Raw genomic sequence first — 21282 nt, 5'->3', positions numbered from 1 at the left:
TTTTCTGGTCCTACTTCTATTCTCAATTCCAAGCAGTAGGTAAAGTGGGAGAAATAATTAAAAACTCTATTTACAGAAGATCCCTGGCATAAGCCCACCTATCTAAATCCCAAGGTTATCTTGCTATCAATGAATTGTTTCTGGAATGCATTAGCTAAAGGAAAGATAGTTAGCTTTATTTCCCAAAAGCAAAATGTTGAATCAACCCCACATCATGGAAATGTAAGCACTTTCCAAAGCATCAACTTCATCAAATATGAGGACTTAACCCCCTTTTCTCTCCAAAACACACAGATTCTCAATTTATCCATTCATAGTTTTCCTAGAAAGAATGCACATTTGGGTGTTTGTAAATGGGATAACACAGAAGTTTCAGGACTGTCTTCCATTAATTATATGGTAAAATTAGTTTTAGGGGGTACTAATCATTTGTTTCATTCCCCAACCCTACCACATTACCTATCAATTCCTGAATGCTATATAAGCAAACAGCTGAATTAGAGTCACTTTGATTTAAAAGAATGCTCTTAAAATGAAGAATCCTTTTAAGATGCAACTAATTATGCCCTCAAGTCTATCAGACCATATGCTATTACAAAATTTAGTGGTGAAGAAGACTATATGAGATTGGCAAATAATCCTCAACGTAAGGAGTCTCTGCAAGGTACTGTCCATTTTGTTTTTAGAAATTCATCACTGTAAGCATAAAAGACTAAAAGCAATCAGACCTTCCTACCCAGGATCCTCCAATAGAATTTGTTTAAGGCCTGGGTGGGAAATTGGTTTGTCTTTTCCTTAAAGCAATTCAACTCTCTCCTGGGCTCTGGGAAGACTTCGAAATCTGGTAAAAGATTTACCACAATTTTGAACCATCAGCTGAATTTGTCAACTTTTCATATGACTCTACAACACTCCCACGACAAACCCATATTTCTTTGTTAACTTTTTGAAACCAACTTTGTTTCCCACATGGATGGTTTACGACTTGGTTGCTCCTGTCTCCCACTGGAGAGCCCAAAGAAGCTGATGAATCGGGAAGGCAGGGAGGAACACAAGGGAAAGACCAAAGATTTGAGGGAAGCTAGCTCACCCTTTCACATGGGTCACAGTGAGCCTACCAAATAGCTAGCAGCATCAGCCCACTCTTAATGCCATATCCTACTTGCAATAATTTCTTTACAACTCCAATTTGTAACCCTAGCCCGAACTTTGCCTATAAAACCTATTCAGAAGAGAAGGGAATAAAAGCCCAGTCAAATGAGCTAAACAGTTTTTATGCTTATTACATTATATAAACATCAGAATGAATATGGTTCTTCGGCAGTCAAAAAAAATCACATTTTCCCCAACAATCAGAGACTAAAAACACAACCAAAAATAACAGGCTCACCTAGCAGTAATTTGCAGGTCATCTCAAAGCATGGAAAAGGGTTTTGGCCTCACCAGTGAAGTGCTAGAGTTATACATCAGCTGTATGTAATGCCTAAATTAGTGCAGCCACTGGACAAGCTGGAGAAGGGGTTGGGGGAAGGCTTTCATTTCTGGTTCTTCCTACAGTCCCAAGGACATGCAGAGACCTCTGTGCTCGGTAAAGTACATAGAGAGAGAGTTGAACTCAGGAGATTTTGCCAGAGCATTAAAGGGCTGGTTGGTGTCTTTGATGGCCACTTGTCAGGAATGTTATAGAAGGGGTTATTGATTTAGAGCTAGAAGGTAGTTCTAGGATCGTGTAGTCCAATGCCATCATTTTATAGACTAAAGTGTCTGAGGCCTAGCAGGATGAAGTAACATTAAATTCCAACCATCATCCCAGGCTCCTAATTGAGAACTTTCTAGGCGACCAATTCTTGTAGTCCCTTCCAACGATGGGATATTCTCATTTTACCTACTCTCCCACCTTCTTCCCCACCACTCATCATAAAACTATAATGCATTTTTATTCTAATTTTTAGACCCTTACCATCTGTCTTAGAATCAATATTAAATATCCACTCCAAGGCAGAAGAGTGAATTGGGATCAAGGGACACAGCTAGGTCACATCTGAGGCCAGACTTGAACCTAGGACTTCCCACCTCTGTTCTTGGATCTCTATCCACTGAGCCACCAAGATGTCCCTAAACATTTTTTTAAACCCTCACCTTCTAGCTTAAAACCAGTACTATGTATTGGTGCCAAAGCAGAAGAGCAGTAAAGGTTAGGCAGTGGAGGTTCAAAAGTGGCTTGCCCAAGGTCACACAGCTAGACTCTACATTTATTTTTACAGGGGGCAGAAGGTGCCAAGAGCAATAAACCCTGTATCTCCATTCACTATTTAACAAGAAAGGAGAAAATGGTTTTCTTATTCCCAGCCCTAAAAATTACAGTTGTGCTCATAAAGAAGTCATCACTGTCCCATTGCTGAGCACTGAGTCTGCAACCATGAAAGCCGATGGAAGTCTTACATCCACTGGGCAGAGCTTCATTTCCTTCATTTCCCAAGAGCTTCGCAAGATGCCCAACAACCCAGGGAGGACTTTCCTTTGGCTCAGATGTCAGTCACTTCTGTGCATCTCAGTTCCAGCCCAACTCCTCCTGGGGAAGAAGAGATCACTGAGGCAGCAGGTCCTGAGGGCCCCTTTCCTTGCTCTCGCTCTGTTCTGCAGGGCCATACTCTGACACAGAGACAGATGACTTTTTATATCCCCTCAGTGTGTGGGCATTCAGCATCTCTAGGAGCAGGTCATAGACAGGGACCACATTTTTGCATTTCATGCTGAGCAGATGTTCCATTCCTTTATTACTGTGGGGGAGAGGCACAAAAAGAGAAGAACAACAACTAGGATTCTAGGAGAGGAATATATCATAATGCTTGTGAAATTACAGGGAAAAGAGTGATAGAATCCTGTTTCTTTGCCTCTTGTCCCTCGGTATTATCTATGTCCAAATCTTTGACTTAAAGAATTTTCAGGAAAGACCCTACATTTCTTTTATTGCTTTATATATTGCTCACCATTGCCTACTCATCAGGTACCAGTAAAGTGGATGTGAATACATGACCAGCTCAAAATTTTTATCATCAGCATCTTGTTTCAAATAATAAGGAGTTAGTCCTCCAATATAAACTTTTCCCCCAGCTAGTTTGACTTCAGGTAAATCCCTCCCTAGGCATCAGCTTTCACATATGTAAAATGAGAGAGCTGAATTAGATAATCTCTAAAGTCCCTTTCCAGCTTTAATATTCTATGAAACTCTGAGCTTTTAATGCAGTCATTGTATATTTGCTTAACTAGAGGACACCACAAGAACATGGGCCTTTCTCAACGTCCTTAGTCATGACACTTTAATTGTATTTCCTTTTTTTCTTTCCCTGAAGTCTGTTCCACACAACTGGTCACTCACTATTCTTAGATCTCTTTCCTCCAATGATCTCAATAGTCATCCTTTGCTGTCCCCCAGTTCTCTACCTCTTGCTCTTCCTTTGGAAGTAATAATCAAATCAGCATCACTGTTACTAATGGAAAAGAAGTGACAGTCCACTATGGAGCAGAAAACTCCCTTCCCAGGCCACTTTTGTTGGCTCTTTCCTATTGGAAGGTAAGCTCCTTGAGGGCCACACTTATTTCTCCTTTGCAATTGTGTGACTAGAGTCACACAGTAAGTAGTAAGCTCTCGTTAAATGCTTGTTGATTCACTGAAGCTACATCAATGAAGGAGAAAATAGATTCTTCCAAATAGCTTCCTTCAGAAAATATCTTCCTCCAAATCTCACGGCTTCAGAGGAGTCGCTTACCTTGGAGATGATAGGGTGAAATAAATTCATTATTCTAGCAGAGGTTCTGAATCTAGAGCCTGGGAATTTTATTTTTATAACTACATTTCCACGTGATTGGTTTCCTTTGTAATCCTAGGGTTTTATTTTATTCTTTTAAACAAAATATTCATACACTTCACCAGGGTGGTGGAAGCCACAGACCCAAGGTTAAGAGCCCCTGCTTAAGGGCTCTGTTGTGAATGGAACATGAATCTCTAACAAAGAAAAGTTTTAGGGCTACTGGAGTCAGACTTGGAGAGCTGTGTAGTGACCCCCAGCATCTTAACAGCATTGATTAGAAATCTACTAACAGAACACTTTCCCATTCAGGGCATCTTTCTCCCTTTCATTGAAATTTTGAAATTAAAATAATTTTAATTAAGCTAAGTAAACACCAAAGAAGCACATCGAAGCTTGCATAGTCACAGAATTACAAAATGTTAATTCTGGAAAAAATCTTTGCCCGAACTCTTCATTTTACAGCTGAAGAAATTGAGACCCTGAGAAAATAAGTAGATTCCCTATGGTTACACAATTTGTAAGAGGCAGGGCTGAGATTTGAACTTAAGTTATTAGTTTCTTAACCTCAGAATCCAATGCTTTCTGGTGACGCCCCAGTGCCCCCATTCCTGTAGTGATAACCGCCCCCTCCCACAATCCATTAAAGCATTTACCACCACATGTGTACCTTGCATGCCTGACATGAGAAAGAAGCATCAGAAGGTTAGCCAGACGTATGGACTGCTGCTGGGAAGAGATTCCACTCTTTGCGATAACCCACACTAGTGCGTCTGTCACGGCATTAAGCAGGTGATGTAACTTCCTGCTGCTCTCAGGTTCTTCCGTTGCTGCTGCTAAAGGGAACATACCTAGGCAAAGACAAGAACCAGAACACAATTTCTGCCTTGAAAGGAAAGGGGTGGAGAAACCTTTCCCTCAGCAAACCAGTGGGCATCGCTTCTCTGGCAAAAAGACCACATTTGCTTTGAGTTGTTCTAATAGTTTGCTGGGCCCAAATCTGAAAAGTATTGTTTGGATTTTATTCAGAGTTATTGAGGCATCCCCCTAATCTTCTACCTTTAGTCATTAAATAACAATGCTCCCAGAGTAATGTGTAATTCTGCAGAGATATACTAGATGATCTCTCTAGGTGCCCAGGGAGAAGAAGGGAAAGAAGGGAGAGAGAAGAGAGGGAGGAGAGAAGGGGGTGTGTGTGAGAGAGTGAGAGAGAGACAAAGAGACAGAGAGAGAGAGAAGGACAGAGAGGCAGAGAGAGGAAGAGAGAGAGACAGTGAGGGAGACAGAGATAGCTAGAGAGACAGAGATAGAGAAGAATAGAGGGGAGCAGGGAAGAGGAAGGGGAAGAGAGGAAAAAGAGAGAGAGAAGTGAGACAGAGAGAGACAGATTGGGGGGGAAGGAAAGAGAGAGAGACAGACAGACAGACAGACAGACAGATAGACAGACATGCTTTTCGATATTACCCCTAAAATGCATATTTCTGCTAACACAGGCAGAATAAGTCTTTGATAAAATTCATCATCAGTTCATGTCAAAATGCTGAGAAAGAGTAAAGAGGGATTTTGTCTCAATAAAATAAAAATTAGGTACCTTAAGCCAAGAGTCAAAACAAAACTCGCAATGGAGAAACATCAATCACTCCTGCTAAAAGCACATATCAAAATCAAAGAGTTTTTTTGTAGAGCTGGACCAGGAATTTTTTTTAAACCTTTACTTTCAGAAAGTACCATCTTAGAATCAATAGTGTATAATGGTTCCAAGACGAAAGAGCAGTGAGGGCCAGGCAATGGGGGTTAAGTGACTTGCCCAGGATCAATAGCTAGTGTCTGTGGCCATATTTGAACCCAGGACCTCTCATCTCTAGGCCAACTTCTCAATCTACTGAGCTACTTACCTGCCCCCTGGACCAGGAATTCTTAATTTTGGATCTATGGATTCGCAGAAAGGCAGGGGAGGAGGGCTGTGCATAGATTTCAGGTAGGCAATGAAATGGAATGGTTAAAAAAAAATTCAATGTAATTGGTGTCTTCTGGACTCCTACTTTTTTATGTCATGCATTTAAAAAGAATATTCTGAGAAGGGTCCCCTAGGCTTCAATAGATTGCCCCAGTGGCTCATGCCAAAGGTTAATAATCTCTGATCTAGAAAAATATTAACCAAAGTCTTCTGAAGGAATAAAAATTCAAGAATATCAAAAGAAATCATGAGAATGTGAAGGAAGAAGGCCTAGAAGTACCAGATATTAAACTATACTACAAAGTAGTAACTATTAAAATGATTGGTAATGCTTAAAAAATATAATGTTGATCTCTGGAACAGATTAGGCCCACCAGACTCCAAAACAATCAATGCCAGCTACTGGGGGTAATGACTCCAATTCACCAAAAACTACTTGGGAAGCTGGAAAGCAGTCTGCCCAAAATGACATTTATAACAATTTCTAGCACTGTTACCACAGAAAGCTCCTGATGGATATGAAATCTGGTTCTAAAATGTCATAGCATAAGTAAATTAGAGGAGCAAGAAGGCAGATACCTTTTGAAGAAATGGATACGGGGAGGTGTTTGGGTATTTTTTTGTGTTGTTGTTGTTGGGTTTACTTTTCACTACTGTGTATTGGTTCCAAGGCAGAAGAGTGGTAAGGGCTAGGCAATCGGGGTTAAGTGACTTGCCCAGGGTCACATAGCTAAGAAGTGTCCGAGTTCAGATTTGAACCTAGGACCTCCCATCTCTGGACCTGGCTCTCAGTCCACTGAGCCACACAGCTGGCCCCTGTTGTTGTTTCAATCAAACAAGTATCATCTGATCACAAAAGATAAAACAGACAATTTCAATTAAATACAAGCACTGATACAATGAGAATTCAAAGGGAACCCATAAACTTCGAAAATATATTTGTGGCAAATTCTCTAAGGAGCTGATATTCAACACGTGTGTATAACTGACATAAATACATAGGAAGAAGAACAATTCTCCAGTAGATAAATGATTAATAGGCAGTTTCAAAAAGAAAAAATTTAAGCCACCAACGCACAGATCACTAATATAAGATGCAAATTAAACGACTCTCAGGTTCTGCCTTGTACTCATCAGATTGGCAAAGATAACAAAAATGGAAGCCAAACCTGGTATTGGACATTTCACAACGAGGTAACTCCTTCTAAAGCAGATTAGCAACTACTAGTCATGGGGGTAGGGGGGACCAAAAGGCTAAGGGATTTGTCCAATGTCACATAGTCAATGTTCTTCCACACTTGAGGCTTGAACCAAACCAGCTCCCTATTGACCATGCAGCACATCCATTCATGGGGGAAAGATAAAAGAGGGATTAACACTGGAAATAAGAAGATCAAAGTATTATTTGCTGATGACATGATAGTGTCTGGAAAATCCACTTTCCCTCTAGCAAAAAAAAAAGGACAATAAATGAAGTAGGCATATGTAGCCTAAAAAAGAAACTTGGGGTAGAAGATTAGAATTTCAAATATTCAAAGTATTGTCATATGGAAGGAGAATTAGACTTGTTTTATTTGGCTTCAGAAGGCAATAAGTATCAGGAGCAATGAGTGGAAGTTGAAAAAGGTGCCATGAAAGGTGGTAAAATCCTCCCTCAATGGAGGTCTCCAATCAGAGGCCATGATTACCTCTTGTATGGAATGTTGGGTATAAATTGGACCAAATGGTCACAAAGGTCCCTTCCAAATCTCCATGTCTGTGATTCTGTGCATTGTTTAAGACCCTGTGATAGACCATTAGAGATACAAAGACCCAAATAATTACCTTTGAGGAGATAATTACTTCCCCTTTTCTCAGATGAGGAAATTCAGGCAGAAAAATTAAGAACCTCACTCAATTTCTTGAAGCAAGTGAATAATAATCTTCTTGTTCAAAATCCATGGTCTTTTTTTCGCTAAACCACATGGGATACATCTAATGATAGGATTTCTGGGCACTAGTGGTGGTCTAATAACAAGCATTCTTTCGGAAAGTCAAAACTTTTGGCATCTCTCACTGAATCCTTAATGCCTACCTAGAGATAAGACCATCTTTCCTCTACAATGAGAAAGATGCTCCAAGAGCTTTTCTATCTCAACCTTTTGGAGGCAGCTAGGTAGTACAATGGATAACTCCTGGGCCTGGAGTCAGGAAGATCCAACTCTAGGTCTGGCCTCATGTTAGCTCTGTGACCCTGGGCAAGTCCCTTAACTACTGTTTGCTTCAGTTTCCTCATCTATAACATAGGGTTAATGAGAACATCTTTCCAGGGTTGTTGGGAGGATTGAATGAAATTAACACAGTACCTAGCACATAGTAAACACTATATAAATGCTAACTATTTTTATTGTCCCCCTCAATGTCATTAGGAGATACACTCAAAAAAGATATATTCAATTTATAGCTGTACCCTTTGTGGTGGCAAAAAAAAATTGGAAAATAAGGGGATGCCCTTCGATTGCAGAATGGCTAAACAAAATGTGGTATGGAAAGTGGTAATGGAATACTATTGTACTGAAAGGAATAATGAACTGGAGGAATTCCATGTGAACTGGAATGACCTCCAGGAATTGATGCAGAGTGAAAGGAGCAGAACCAGGAGAACCTTATACACAGAGATGGATACACTGTGGCACAATCAATTGTAATGGACTTCTCTACTAGCAGCAATGCAATGATCCAGGACAATCCTGAGGGATATGAATGCTATCCACATCCAGAGAAAGAACTGTGGGAGCAGAAACACAGAAGAAAACAACTGCTTGATCACATGGGTCGATAGGGATATGATCGGGGATGTAGACTCTGAGGGATCACCCTAGTGCAAATATCAATAATATGGAAATGGCACATGTAAAACCCAGTGGAATTGCATGCCAGCTATGGGAGGGAGGGTAGGAGGAGGGGAGGGAAAGAATATGAATCATGGAACCATGGAAAAATTTTCTTAATCAATAAAAATTTAAAAAATAAAATTAATAAAATTTAAAAAGATATATTCAATATACATGTTCAAGACAAAAGAATGTCTCTAAGTAACATATTCACCTCATTTTCCACACAGCAAGATTAGAGGTCAGCTAACATCCATTAAATGACAACTATCAAGAGAACACCCTTCTTCCTACTCTTCTTAGTGGAAACTGATAATTATTATGGTAAGATCTAGAATTCTTTTTAAAAAATGATAGGAGATCCTATAACTTACAACAGGGCACTAAAGTGGTCCAGTAGATAGAGAGCTGGGTCCAGAATCAGGAAAACTCATCGTTATGAATTCCAATTCAGTCTCAGACACTTACAAGTTCTGTGACCCTGGGCAAGTCGCTTAACCTTGTTTGCCTTCATTTCCCCACTGTAAAATGAGCTGGAGATGGAAATGGCAAACCATGACGGTATCTTGGCTAAGAAAACCCCAAAGGGGACACAAAGAGTCAGACATGACTGAAAACAACTGAACAACAACAATAATAACATGCAAAGTATACTGTGAACTAACATTACTATTCTGTTAGATTAAAGGGAAATAAAACTTTTCTGGAGTTTTAAGTCCTAATAGTGTGGCCACACTGCATTTTTCAGGTCTTCAGCTCCCTAAGGCTTCCTCAACCTCTCCACATCCCCTATTCCAGCTTCATGAGTTGTCAGGAGCTGCTCTCCTCCTTGAGTAAAAAAAAATGCAGATAAGTTTGCTCCTTTCTCATGGCATAGCATGGTCAGTCTTTGCCAAGTCAACACCAAGCTCCCCTTCTTTCTCTACAGATCCTAAAAAGATAATAGCTAGCATGTACACGCTGCTTTAAGATTTACATATATATATATATGTGTGTGTGTGTGTGTATACACATATATATCTTTTGATAATGAAATTATCAAATAATAATGAAATAATAAAAATGAAATTATCCAGAGAAATAAAATTCTACTTGCTATCATCAGCAAATTTCCAAAAAAAAAAAAAAATAGTACCATGGGGGCAGTTAGGTGGCTCAGTGGAGAGAAAGCCAGGCCTAGAGTCAGGTCATCCTGGATTCAAATCTGAATTCAGACACTACCTAGCTGTGTGACCCTGGGCAAGTCACTTAGCCCCCTTTGCCTAGCTCTTACCACTCTTTTGCCTTGAAACCTACATACAGTATTGATTCTAAGACAGAAAGTAAGGCTTTTTTGTTTGTTTGTTTTTTTTAATAAACAAACAAATAAATAAAAACCAAGTGTTACAGTTAGCAAAAAGATAAGAGATTTTCTTAAAAGGAGGGGGAAGAGCCCTACACTGTCTTAAATATACTCGTATGGTCTTCTACCAATTGGTTTCAAGAGGCCCTCTAGATTTTCCGAATGAGTTCCAATACTGCTGATGGAACATGCTATCTCCAATTCAATCTTGTTCCTTCATGCAGTTCTTTTTTTTCAGGCTTTCAGTAATAGCATATGATGCACTCAAGACTGAATGATTCTAAAAAGATCTTCCCAATAAGGCAAAAAGCTATGAATAATTTTTATAATTTTTTAAAAGCCTTTTAAAAACCCTGGCTTTTTGCCAACTGCCTCCTAAGAAGCATTTTGCAACATAGAAATGAGCTTTAAATTATTTCTGAAGAGGAATTAAAAAATAAATCCCATGCTAGGATGTAAATGTATTTTTCTAATGACATCTAACCATCCCTTTCTCCAAGATGGTAGATGTCTCTGTGGCATACTGGCTCATAATCAGGTCCAAATAGAAGGCCCCAAGATACAGTTTTTTCTCAAGAAGTAACTCCAAAGGTTTTGGATTAAGATCTCCTGCACACATCAATTACAGCGAGCACAGATTTAAGAGGTGCTTTCCTTGTATTCAGAAAGGAAAATGACAAAATCTAGTCTTTGGCAAAGTATGGAAAATAATCACCATAAAAGACAAGGAAACTCTTCCCTCAAAAGATCAGAGCACTTTCCAGCTCTTTTTCTAAACTGGATTTTATCCATCTCTCTACTTTTTCCCCCATTGTTTCTCTCCTATCCATTCTGTTCTCTATTCAGAATTAAACTATATCCAATGAGGGCCAACCTGAGGTCAACTACTAACCTGAATTAGAGAAAGTCTTCTCTGGCTTTCTTATGTCCTCTTTTCTTTTTCATTTTTTCATTTTTTAAAAAAACCCTTACTTTCTTTCCATTCTAGTAACAATTTTAAGATAGAAAGGCAATGGAGTTAAATGACTTGTGCAGGGTTACAATCAGGAAATGTCTGAGGCCAAATTTGAACCTCTAGGCCTGGCTCTCTATCCACTGAACCATCTAGCTGCCCATTTACCTTCTCTTTTCATTCTTTCCCCAGTGTGCTCACATTGCACCCCCAACTACTTACTCTTCTGTCACACTCAGACCAGTCGCTGGGTTTCACCTTCATCTAAACATCTGTCCTCTGGCCTATCCAAGCAGAACCTTGTTAAGAGGCTGAAAATGAACTGAATAAAATAAAATGTATATCTAATATATATATATATACATATATATATATATATATAAAATGAACCAAAGAAAAAAAGGTGACAAACCACTCTAGTATTGTTGCCCAAAAAACTTCAAACAGGGTCACCAAGAGCTGGACACAACTAAAAACAACTGAACAAAGAGTATGGAAAAGGAAGAGAAAAGTTCAAGAAGTCTGGAAAGAAGGGAAGGAGCTAGGTTGGGAAGGTTTTAAATGCAAAGCAGAGGATTTTATATTTTACTTTGAAGCTAACAGTCACTGGGCTTTACTGAGTTGGGGCAGGGCTGACATGATCAGACCTGCACTTCGGAGAAGTCACTTTGGCAACTTAATGGATAGAATGGAGAGAAACTTGAGGCAGAGGGATTAAACATAAGGCTATTTCAATAGTACAGGAGAGAGGAAGCTAAGTGGCTCAATAGATAGAAAGCCAAGCCTGGAGACAGGACTCCTGAGTTCAAATCTGATCTCAGACATTACCTAGCTATATCACCCTGGGCAAGTCACTTAATTCCAATTGCTTAGTTCTTACCACTCTTCTGCCTTAAGAGTCAATATTTAGGATCTGTTCTAAGCTGGAAAGATTTTTTTAAAAATTAGTAGAGAGAGAGAAAGACCTGTCAAGGGTGGTGGCTTTGTGAACAGAGAGAATAGTACATTAAAAAAAGACATATTTTGAAGATTAAAAATGAGACGGCAAAAGATTGGAAATATCAGGTGACTGTGAGTGAGCAATCGAGGATAATATTGAGGTTACAAGCCTGGGCAACAGGGAGGCTTGTCTTGCCCGTTAGAGAAAAAGCGCATGCAGAATAAATGTTGAGGTTCCTAAAAATGGCAGCAGGCAATGAGAAGAGTGGCTGACAGGGGCAGGCATCTTTGAGGAAGCAGGAAAAGTGACTTAGAGCTGAGTCAATGGCAATAGTTAATAGGGGCACATACATTTCTAATGCTTTTATTTGGGTCCATTAAAAGCAAATATCAGGGGCAGCTGGGTAGCTCAGTGGATTGAGAGCCAGACCTAGAGATGGGAGGTCCTAGGTTCAAATCTGACCTTAGACACTTCCCAGCTGTGTGACCCTGGGCAAAAGTCACTTAACCCCCATTGCATAGCTCCTACCACTCTTCTGCCTTAGAGCCAATACACAGTATTGACTCCAAGATGGAAGGTAAGGGTTAAAAAAAAAAGCAAATATCATTGATGGGATAGAAAAATGGTCTGGAAGTTACAACATGGCACAAGTTTCACATCAGCCTCTCTCATTGGCCCTATAGAATGGGAGGCTTGAAAAATGAGAACCTTGAGAACACAAAGGACATGGTGATTGTTATTGTTGTTGTTTAATTGTTTCAGTTGTGTCCAAATACATGTGACCTCATTTAGGGTTTTGGCAGAAATACCAGCATAGTCTGCCATTTTCTTCTCTAGTGGATTAAGTGACTTGCCCAGGGTCCCAAAGCTAGTAAATATCTAAGGCCAGATTTGAACTCAAGTTTTCCTGACTTCAATTCTAGAGGCCATCTAAGCTGTCCTGTATCCTCAGAGGATTTCAGTTAAATCCAAGAAAGGAATATTGGTTGAAAAATTCAAAATACAAGTAGATTTTGTTTACAAATAGAATGGCGGGGCAACAAGGTAGCTATAATTCTGAACTGTGTAACCATGGGCAAGTCACTTACCCTCAGTCACCTAGCCTTTATTGCTCTTCTGCCTTAGAAACAATACTTAATACTGATTCCAAGACAAAAAGTATGGGTTTAAAGAAAAAAAATAGCTAAAATTCCAGAGCATAGTGAAATGGGTTATACTATACTATAAACATGTAAAAGGTAGTAACATGGGATGATTGGGAATAAGGAGTCAGCATAAGATTGATGTGAGCTCCCCAAATTCCCTTTGTCAAAACTTCAACATTAAAGGCAGCTTGGTAATGCAGAGGACAGAATACAAAGCCCAAAGTCAAGAAGATTCCACTCAAATCTGGCTTCTTTGGACTCATCCTAGCTGCGTTACCCTAAGCAAGTCACTTAACCTGCCTTACCCATATATCAATGTGTCTAAATATAGATATAGATGGATGTAGACATTATCTATAAAACACATAATAACCACACATGTCTTTATAGCACCTACCTATATAGATAAATAAATATAGATAGATATTATCTATAAATAATAGCACCTACCTTGCAAGGTAGTCGTGAGGATAATATGATTTATCAAGCATTTTGCAAACCTTCAAGTGCTATATAAATGCTAGCTACTATTATTATTTTCTTCTTCTTACATTCAACAGATAACATAAAATATGTAGTCAGATAAAAATAAAGTATATGTAAAATTAATGAAACCACAGTCAATATATCTTCTCTAAATTTGGTCTTGCTCCCAGCATCTAAGACCAATTGATACCAAAAGGCTGCACTTAATTAACATTTGCTGGAGTTAGTTGAACTTCAGATTAATTTATCTTTGTAATTAGAAACTGATAAGAACCAAAAAGGAATCCATTAAAACACGGCTATGTCAGGAATCCCTGAAAAGGTTTTCTTTTTAATAAGGAATAATAATAATAATGCTCTCCGGCTCTTCTAGCTCTCACAATATTCATTCTGGGAGAGAGATGCCAAACACAGCTGTGTGTTTACTCACTGGAATTCAGGAGAATCATAGCCTTGACACAGAGATACTCTTTGTGTTGGAGTTTCAACTCTCGGAATCTTGAAGTCGTAGCCAGAAGCATGTCAAAGATTTCCAAAATCCCTTCGACACATTTGCCCTCATCCCTGCAAAAGACCATTTGGAAGGTTACCAAACATGTTCCATAGAACTTTTTTAATAGTACCAGAACCAGTGGTGATGTAGGTTCTGCATCAAATCCATGCTGTTGTAAACACCTTTAATGGGGAATGGGAAGACATCTATTTAGATGAGCTGGAATTGTACTAAAAAATTCAGTTATTTAAGGAAAATTCATTGCACATTTTTTCCTGAGGAAAATAAATTATTTAAACATGTTGTGTTTGAAGGAAGTCTCCATAACTCCAAGAATAAGAAAAGCCAGGTCACATCAAAGCTAAACCAATAGAATAGACCTGGGGGAAAAGAAAAGAAATCTGGGTAGAATGGACAAGTAGCTGCCTCTGCCTCCTAATAAGGCTTATTTTCATTTGGAGACAGCCGTAATCATCACAAAATTTTCCTGTTTTGAAGCCTCAATTTGTCTCTTTGTGTTCCTATTGCTTCTTCTTTAGCCCTCTGGGGCCAAACAAAACAGATCTAACTTCTCCCATATCTTACCTCATCCTTCAAAGACATGAAAATAGCTTTTATGCCAACAACAAGCATTTATTAAGCTCCTACACCTATGCCAAGCAATGTGTGAAGTCCTACGGATACAAGGAGAGGCAAAAACAGTTGTCCCCTCGAGGAGATAACATTCTAATGGGGAAGAAAACTTGCCAAAAAAAACCAAACCAACCTATTTAAAGCAAGATATATACAAGATAAATTGGAGATAATCTCAAAGGGAAGGTAATAGTATTGTTTCCCTCTTCCCCAGCCCTGCTAGTCTTCTCTTCTCCACTTTAAACATTACTGGTTTGTTCAACAGATATTCTTTTGCTAGGGCCCCTCACCTTCAAGGGCCCTCAGTATCCTTGTCATATCCCCTCCTTCAATCTCCCTTTCAGTGTTAACATTCTGTGATTTTCTTTCCTGTCACTGAAATCTAAAACAGTAGACATTCGTTTTTCCCTTTGAAATGTCCTTTGAGGCCCTCAGATAAAAGCCATAATGGATATATTTGTGTCTGAGCTAATTATCTCAATTGGTTAGAAAAGATGTTGGTGTGACCAAAGTTGAGAATTAGTCCTTAGAGTCAGAATCAGGGTGAGAGTCATCCTATTCATGATCTACATATCTAAATTAAGCCAACCTTTGAAAATAGCTGCAGAATACAGAATACAATAGAGTTGGCCTGGTTTAGAAACATGCACCACGAACTCCGAGACTGATCACTTCCACTAGAAAACTATCTGTAATTCTCTTATGGGAAGGCATTTTGAGATTAGAGGCAATGGCTTTGGAGTCAGGATATCAATCCAGTTCTTCTGACCAAATACCTTGCCAAAGAAAAACTATGGACATACAAAGCCAACACAGAGATCTTTCTCTAAAGATCCACCACTAGACATTCTCTTTTTCTAAGGTATTTTATTTTTCCCCCACTTACATGTAATAATAATTTTTAACATTCCTTTTCAAGAATTTTGAGTTCTAAATTCTCTCCATCCCTCTCTCCTCCCTCATCCCTGAGACAACAATCAGCTTGATCTAGATTATACATGCGTGATGCATGTGATGACGCAAAATGTCCCCATTCGTCATGCTGCGCCCCGAGGCCTTCTTGACATGACTAGATACAAGATCACAAGGACCAGAGCAAAAGGGGCCTGAGGATGAACACTAAGTTGGTTCTGAAGGTCCCCTCCATGCAACATCTGCCAAGCTAACTTCCTTCTAGATGACTTTCAATCATTTGGAAATTGTATTTTACTCTGACTTTTCACATTTATGCAACACTTGGAGATTTACAAAAGGCCTTTCTGACAACAACCCAACAATAAGTGAAGTTTTGAAACCTTAAAAACGGTCAATTCTTGCATAGCTGATAAATGTCAGAGCCAATATTTGAATGCACTTTGTTCCTAACTTCGACTTTTTCCATTACGTTGCACTGACTCAAAGGCAATCCTTCCACTCCATCTTCCAGGGAAAAGTTGGCTTGAAATTGTCCTTTATCATAGTTCATTAGTAGCTTCTTTCTATACAACAAAACAGTGGGGCTCCTTCAAACTCATTCTTTGCCTTAGTTAGCCCCATAAAAGACTAGAGGAGGGGGGGTGAGTATGTGAATAGAATTGCCTTTTCTTTTCAAAGTTGTTAATGATAGCGAAATGTTGCTATTCAGTCATTTCCGTCATGTCTGAGTCTTTATGGCCCAAATTTGGAATTTTCTTGGCAAAGAACTAGAGTGGTTTGCCATTTCCTTCTCCAGCTCATTTGACAGGTGAGGAAACTGAAGCAAACAGGGTTAAGTGACTTGCCCAGCATCAACTAGGAAGTGTCTGAAGCAGGAAGATGAGTGTTCCTGACACCCTATCCACTATGCCACTTGCCTATCCTTGACAGTCAGATACAATCATATATATCTAGAAAGGATCATTTAATCCAATGTCTTAATTTCATCATGAAGGCAATTAAAGGACATGGAGTTAAACTGAATTATTTTTCATACAACTATTAAGTAATCTAATGGGACTAGAATCCAAATCTTGACTTTCTAACAATATGCTTTTAGAAAGTCTTTTCATGGATTTATTTCGAAATCCTGTTATATCTTATTATCTTGAGCACCTTATCACTTCATTCTATAACATAGTATGCAGAACATGCCTACCATAGGTCTGATTATTATTTCCTTTTCAGCAGATATGACACCCAAGAATTTCACATTAAAAGGCTGCACGGTTAGAATATTTTTACTCATTTCAAGGCTGCCAAAACCAACACATTTCTAGCAAACAAATGAGAAATATCAGGGTGATAACATATAATACCTCTAAAATGACCCTCTAATAAAGTTTTTTTTAAACCCTTACCTTCCGTCTTGGAGTCAATACTGTGTATTGACTCCAAGGCAGAAGAGTGGTAAGAGTAGGCAATGGGGGTCAAGTGACTTGCCCAGGGTCACACGGCTGGGAAGTGTCTGAGGCCAGATTTGAACCTAGGACCTCCCGTCTCTAGGCCTGGTTCTCAAGCCATTGAGCTACCCAGCTGCCCCCCCACCCATAAAGTTTTAATAGAAGGTTAAACACATAAAACAGTTGGGAAAAGGCCTTTGAAAGAGAAAATTAGTAGAATTTGTTTGCATTTAATTCTTAACTATAGATTGATAATGAATAGTATGAAATTAGGGAAATATTGGGAGAGCTGAACGTATAGTGAGGAGAATGTTTTAAATGTTAGAGCATTAGATTTCAGTGTGTCAATCAAAGTAACTCTCTGATAGGAGTTCACTTCTGCCCAGATGTGTCATATAAACATATGAAGAATTAAAATCATCCCAAGGTGTAGGATGGTTGTTGGTTGATACCAACAACACTATCAGAGAACAAAATACTAAGGTCCAAACACTAAAAGAGAAGCCTTTATTTGGCAGTGCATTGTTTAAAAAATTAGAATTGGGCAAATAGAAGTTTGTGACTTCATGAGACATCAAGAAATAATAAAACTTTAAAAATAGAAGAAAATATGAAATATCTCATTGAAAAAACAATTGACCTGGAAAGTACATCCAGGAAAGACAATATGAACTACCTGAAAGTCATGATAAAAAATATCCTAGGTATTATAAGAAATTACCAAAGAAAACTGCTCTGATATTCTTGAACAAAAGAGTAAAGAGAGCAAAATAGAATCAACTAATAGCTTCCTAACTAGAATTGATTCTTCCTTTGGCTAGCTAAAGCAGTGAGGATTGACATAGATCAAGGGCCATGCCTGGACAGCTCAGAGCACCAAATCCCTAGCTCCTGTCTCAGTCACAGGTATGGAAGCTAAGAGAGCAAGAGTGCTTCCTACCTGGGTTTAAGAATCCTCTCCTTGGCCACTGGCTTTCAAACTTCATGCCATCTGTCCTTTCATGGTGGGTGACATTCCACTGGTTCTCCCATATTCACAAGGGTTACTCATGCTGATGCTTATTCTGCCTGATTGTCACTCACACTGATTCCAGGGAATGCCAGGAGATGCCAGCTTATGACATGTTACTCTATGATGCCCATTGTTCTGAGGGATGGAGTTACTTTACTTCACACATTATGTACATACCATATGGTACTGAAAAGAAGGTATTCCTTTTTATCCCCATTCAATTATCTCTAGAGATCCATTAAATCTAACTTTTCAAAAATGTCATTAACTTCCATTACTTCTTTCTTATTTATTTTTGTTTTGGCTTATCTAATTCTGAGAGGGGAAGGTTGAGGTCCCCCCACTACTATAGTTTTATAGTCTATTTCCTCCTTAAGTTCATTTAATTTCTCCTCAAAAAATTTGGAGGCTATGCTATTTGGAATATATATATTAATTATTAATTTATTGTCTATAGTACCTTTTATCAAGATGTAATTTCCTACCTTATTTCTTTTAATTATATCTGCTTTTGCTTTAACTTTGTCTAAGATCATGGTTGCTACTTCTGCTTTTTTTTTTTTTTAACTCTTATCTTCCTTCTTGGTATCAATACTCTGTATTGGTTCCAAGGAAGAAGAGTGGTAAGGGCTAGGCAATGGTGGTTAAGTGACTTGCCCAGGGTCACACATCTAGGAAGTGTCTGAGGCCATATTTGAACCCATCTCTGGACCTGATTCTCAATCCACGGAGCCACCTAGCTATCCCCTTCTGCTTTTTTTTTTTAACCTCAGTTGAAGCCCAATAGATTCTGCTCCATCTCTTTACTTTGTGTGTGTCTAACTTCCTCAAATGGAATTCTCATAAACAACATATGGTAGGGTTCTGGTTTTTAATCCACTCTGCTATCTGTTTCCATTTTATAGGTGAGTTCATCCCACTTACATTCACAGTTATGATTACCATTTGTGTATTCCCCTCCATCTTATTTTCCCCTTTTGATCCTGAACTTTCTCTCTCTTTTCACTCTAACACGTCTCACAAGTGTTTTGCTTTTAATCACCATCTCCAGTTCCCCATCCATTATATTATTGCCCTCCCCAACTCACCCTTTCTAATTCCCCTCCTACTTCTCTATAGGGTAAGACAGGATTCTACATCCCAATGAGTATGGTTGCTATTCCCACTGAGCCAATTCCAATGAGAATAGGGTTTAAGCATCACCTGTCACTACCCTTATCCTCCCTTGCACTGTTGTGGTGTGTTTTTTTTGGTTTCTCTTTAGGTGATATAATTTAACCCATTTTATTTTTCTCTCATTGCAATCCTCTTTTTCACCCCTTGATTTTTTTGGCATAGCATGTCATCTTAAATAGCATCCTTTTCTGACCATAATGCAACAATAACTATAATCAATATGGACTCATGGAATAACAAATTAAACATTAATTGGAAATTAAATACTCTAATTCTAAAAAAAGGGGTGAGTCAAAGAACAAATTATAAGAATAATCAGTAATTTCATTAAGGAGAATGACAATGAGGTATAAATATATCAAAATTTATGGGATACAACCAAAGAAGTACTTGGTGAAAATTTCTATCTCTGAATACTTATATTGATAAAATAGAGAAAAAGTAGATCGATTGGATATGCAACTAAAAAAACAGAAAAAAAAAATTAAAAATCCCCAATTAAAGACTAAATTGAAAATCCTAAAAATTAAAGGAGAAATTAATAAAATTGAAAGATAACTATTGAACCAATAAATAAAACTAGGTATTGGTTTTATGGGGAAAAAACCAAACAAAATTGATAGAGCATTGATTAATTTTTCAAAAAGAAAGAAGAAAATCAAATTACCAGTACTGAAAATGAAAAGAGTAAATTCACAATGAAACAGAAAGTAAAGCAATCACTAGGAGCTATTTTGCCCAATTATATGCCAACAAATCTGACAATCTAAGTGAAATGGATGAATATTTACAAAAACATAAATTTCCCAGATTAACAAAAGAGGAAATAGAATACGTAAAGAATCCCCTCTCAGAAAAAAGAAAGTGAACAAGCCAATAATGAACTCCCTAAGAAAAAATCCCCAGGGACAGATGGATTCACAAGTGAATTCTATCAAACATTTAAAGAACAATTAATCTCAATACTATATAAACTATCTGGCAAAAAAGGCAAAGGAGTTTTACCAAATTCTTTTTATGACACAAATATGGTACTAATAATTAAACCAGGAAGACCAAAAAAAGAGGAAGAAAATTACAGACCAATTTCCTTAATGAATATCCATTCAAAAATCTTAAATAAAATGCTAGCAAAGGTAAGATTTATACCAGGAACACAAGGCTTATTTAATATTAAGAAAATATTAATATTAGGAAAACTATCAGCATAATTGACCATATCAATAACAAAACTAACATAATTATCTCAATGGATGCAGAAAAAGACTCAAAATACCATACCCATTCCCATTAAAAACACTAGAAAGCATGGGAATAAATGAGCCTTTCCTTAAATTAATAAGTAATATCTATCTAAAACCATTACCAATTATCATCTGTGGTGGGGATAAGTTAGCAGCCTTCCCAATAAGTTCAGCGGTAAAGCAAGAATGCCCATTATCACCACTATTATTTAATATTGTACTAGAAATGCTTGCTTTAGCAATAAGAAGAGAAAAGAAATGGAAGGAATTAAAGCATGCAATGAGAAAACTCAATAATAACTCTTTGCAGATAATATGATGATATCCTTAGAAAATTCTAGATAATCAACTAAAAATCTAATTGAAATAATAACTTTAACAAAGTTGCAGGATATAAAATAAACCCACATAAGTCATCAGCATTCATATATGTTATCCACGAAGTCCATAGCATGAGACAGAAAGAGAAATTCCATTTAAAACAACTATGGACAATGTAAAATACTTGGGAATCTATTTGCCAAGACAAACACAGAAATTATATGAACACAATTACAAAATACTTTCCACACTAATAAAGTTAGATCTAAACAATTTGAAAATTATTAATTGCTCATGTATAGGTCAAGCTAATCTAATTAAAATGACAATTTGATCTAAATTAATTTACTTATTCAGTGCCATACCAATCAAACTATGAAAAAACTATTTTATAGAACTAGGAAAAATATTAACAAAATTCTTCTGGAAGAACAGAAGATCAAGAATGTCAAGGGAATTAATGAAAAAAATATGTGAAGGATGGTGGCCTAATGGTACCAGATCTCAAACTGTCCTTTAAAGCAGTAATCATCAAAACAATC

The 21282-nt window shown here is 37.9% G+C and overlaps 1 protein-coding gene across 2 annotated transcripts in view; it reads right to left on the bottom strand.

Annotated features, from left to right (window-relative positions):
• Nucleotides 1–2587: 2587 nt before the first annotated feature.
• Nucleotides 2588–21282, bottom strand: part of ESR2 (estrogen receptor 2) — a 63738-nt gene continuing 45043 nt past the window's right edge. For both annotated transcript variants that reach the window (XM_044662006.1, XM_044662007.1), the window contains exons 6-8: nt 13935–14068; nt 4480–4660; nt 2588–2780 (exon numbers count right to left, since the gene is read on the bottom strand). In XM_044662006.1, coding sequence (XP_044517941.1) covers nt 2588–2780; nt 4480–4660; nt 13935–14068 — 508 coding nt within the window. The remainder of the gene's footprint in view (nt 2781–4479; nt 4661–13934; nt 14069–21282) is intronic.

This window comes from Gracilinanus agilis, chromosome 2 (assembly GCF_016433145.1).
Source record: "Gracilinanus agilis isolate LMUSP501 chromosome 2, AgileGrace, whole genome shotgun sequence".
NCBI lineage: Eukaryota > Metazoa > Chordata > Mammalia > Didelphimorphia > Didelphidae > Gracilinanus > Gracilinanus agilis.
This window is presented reverse-complemented; position numbering and strand designations above follow the sequence as displayed.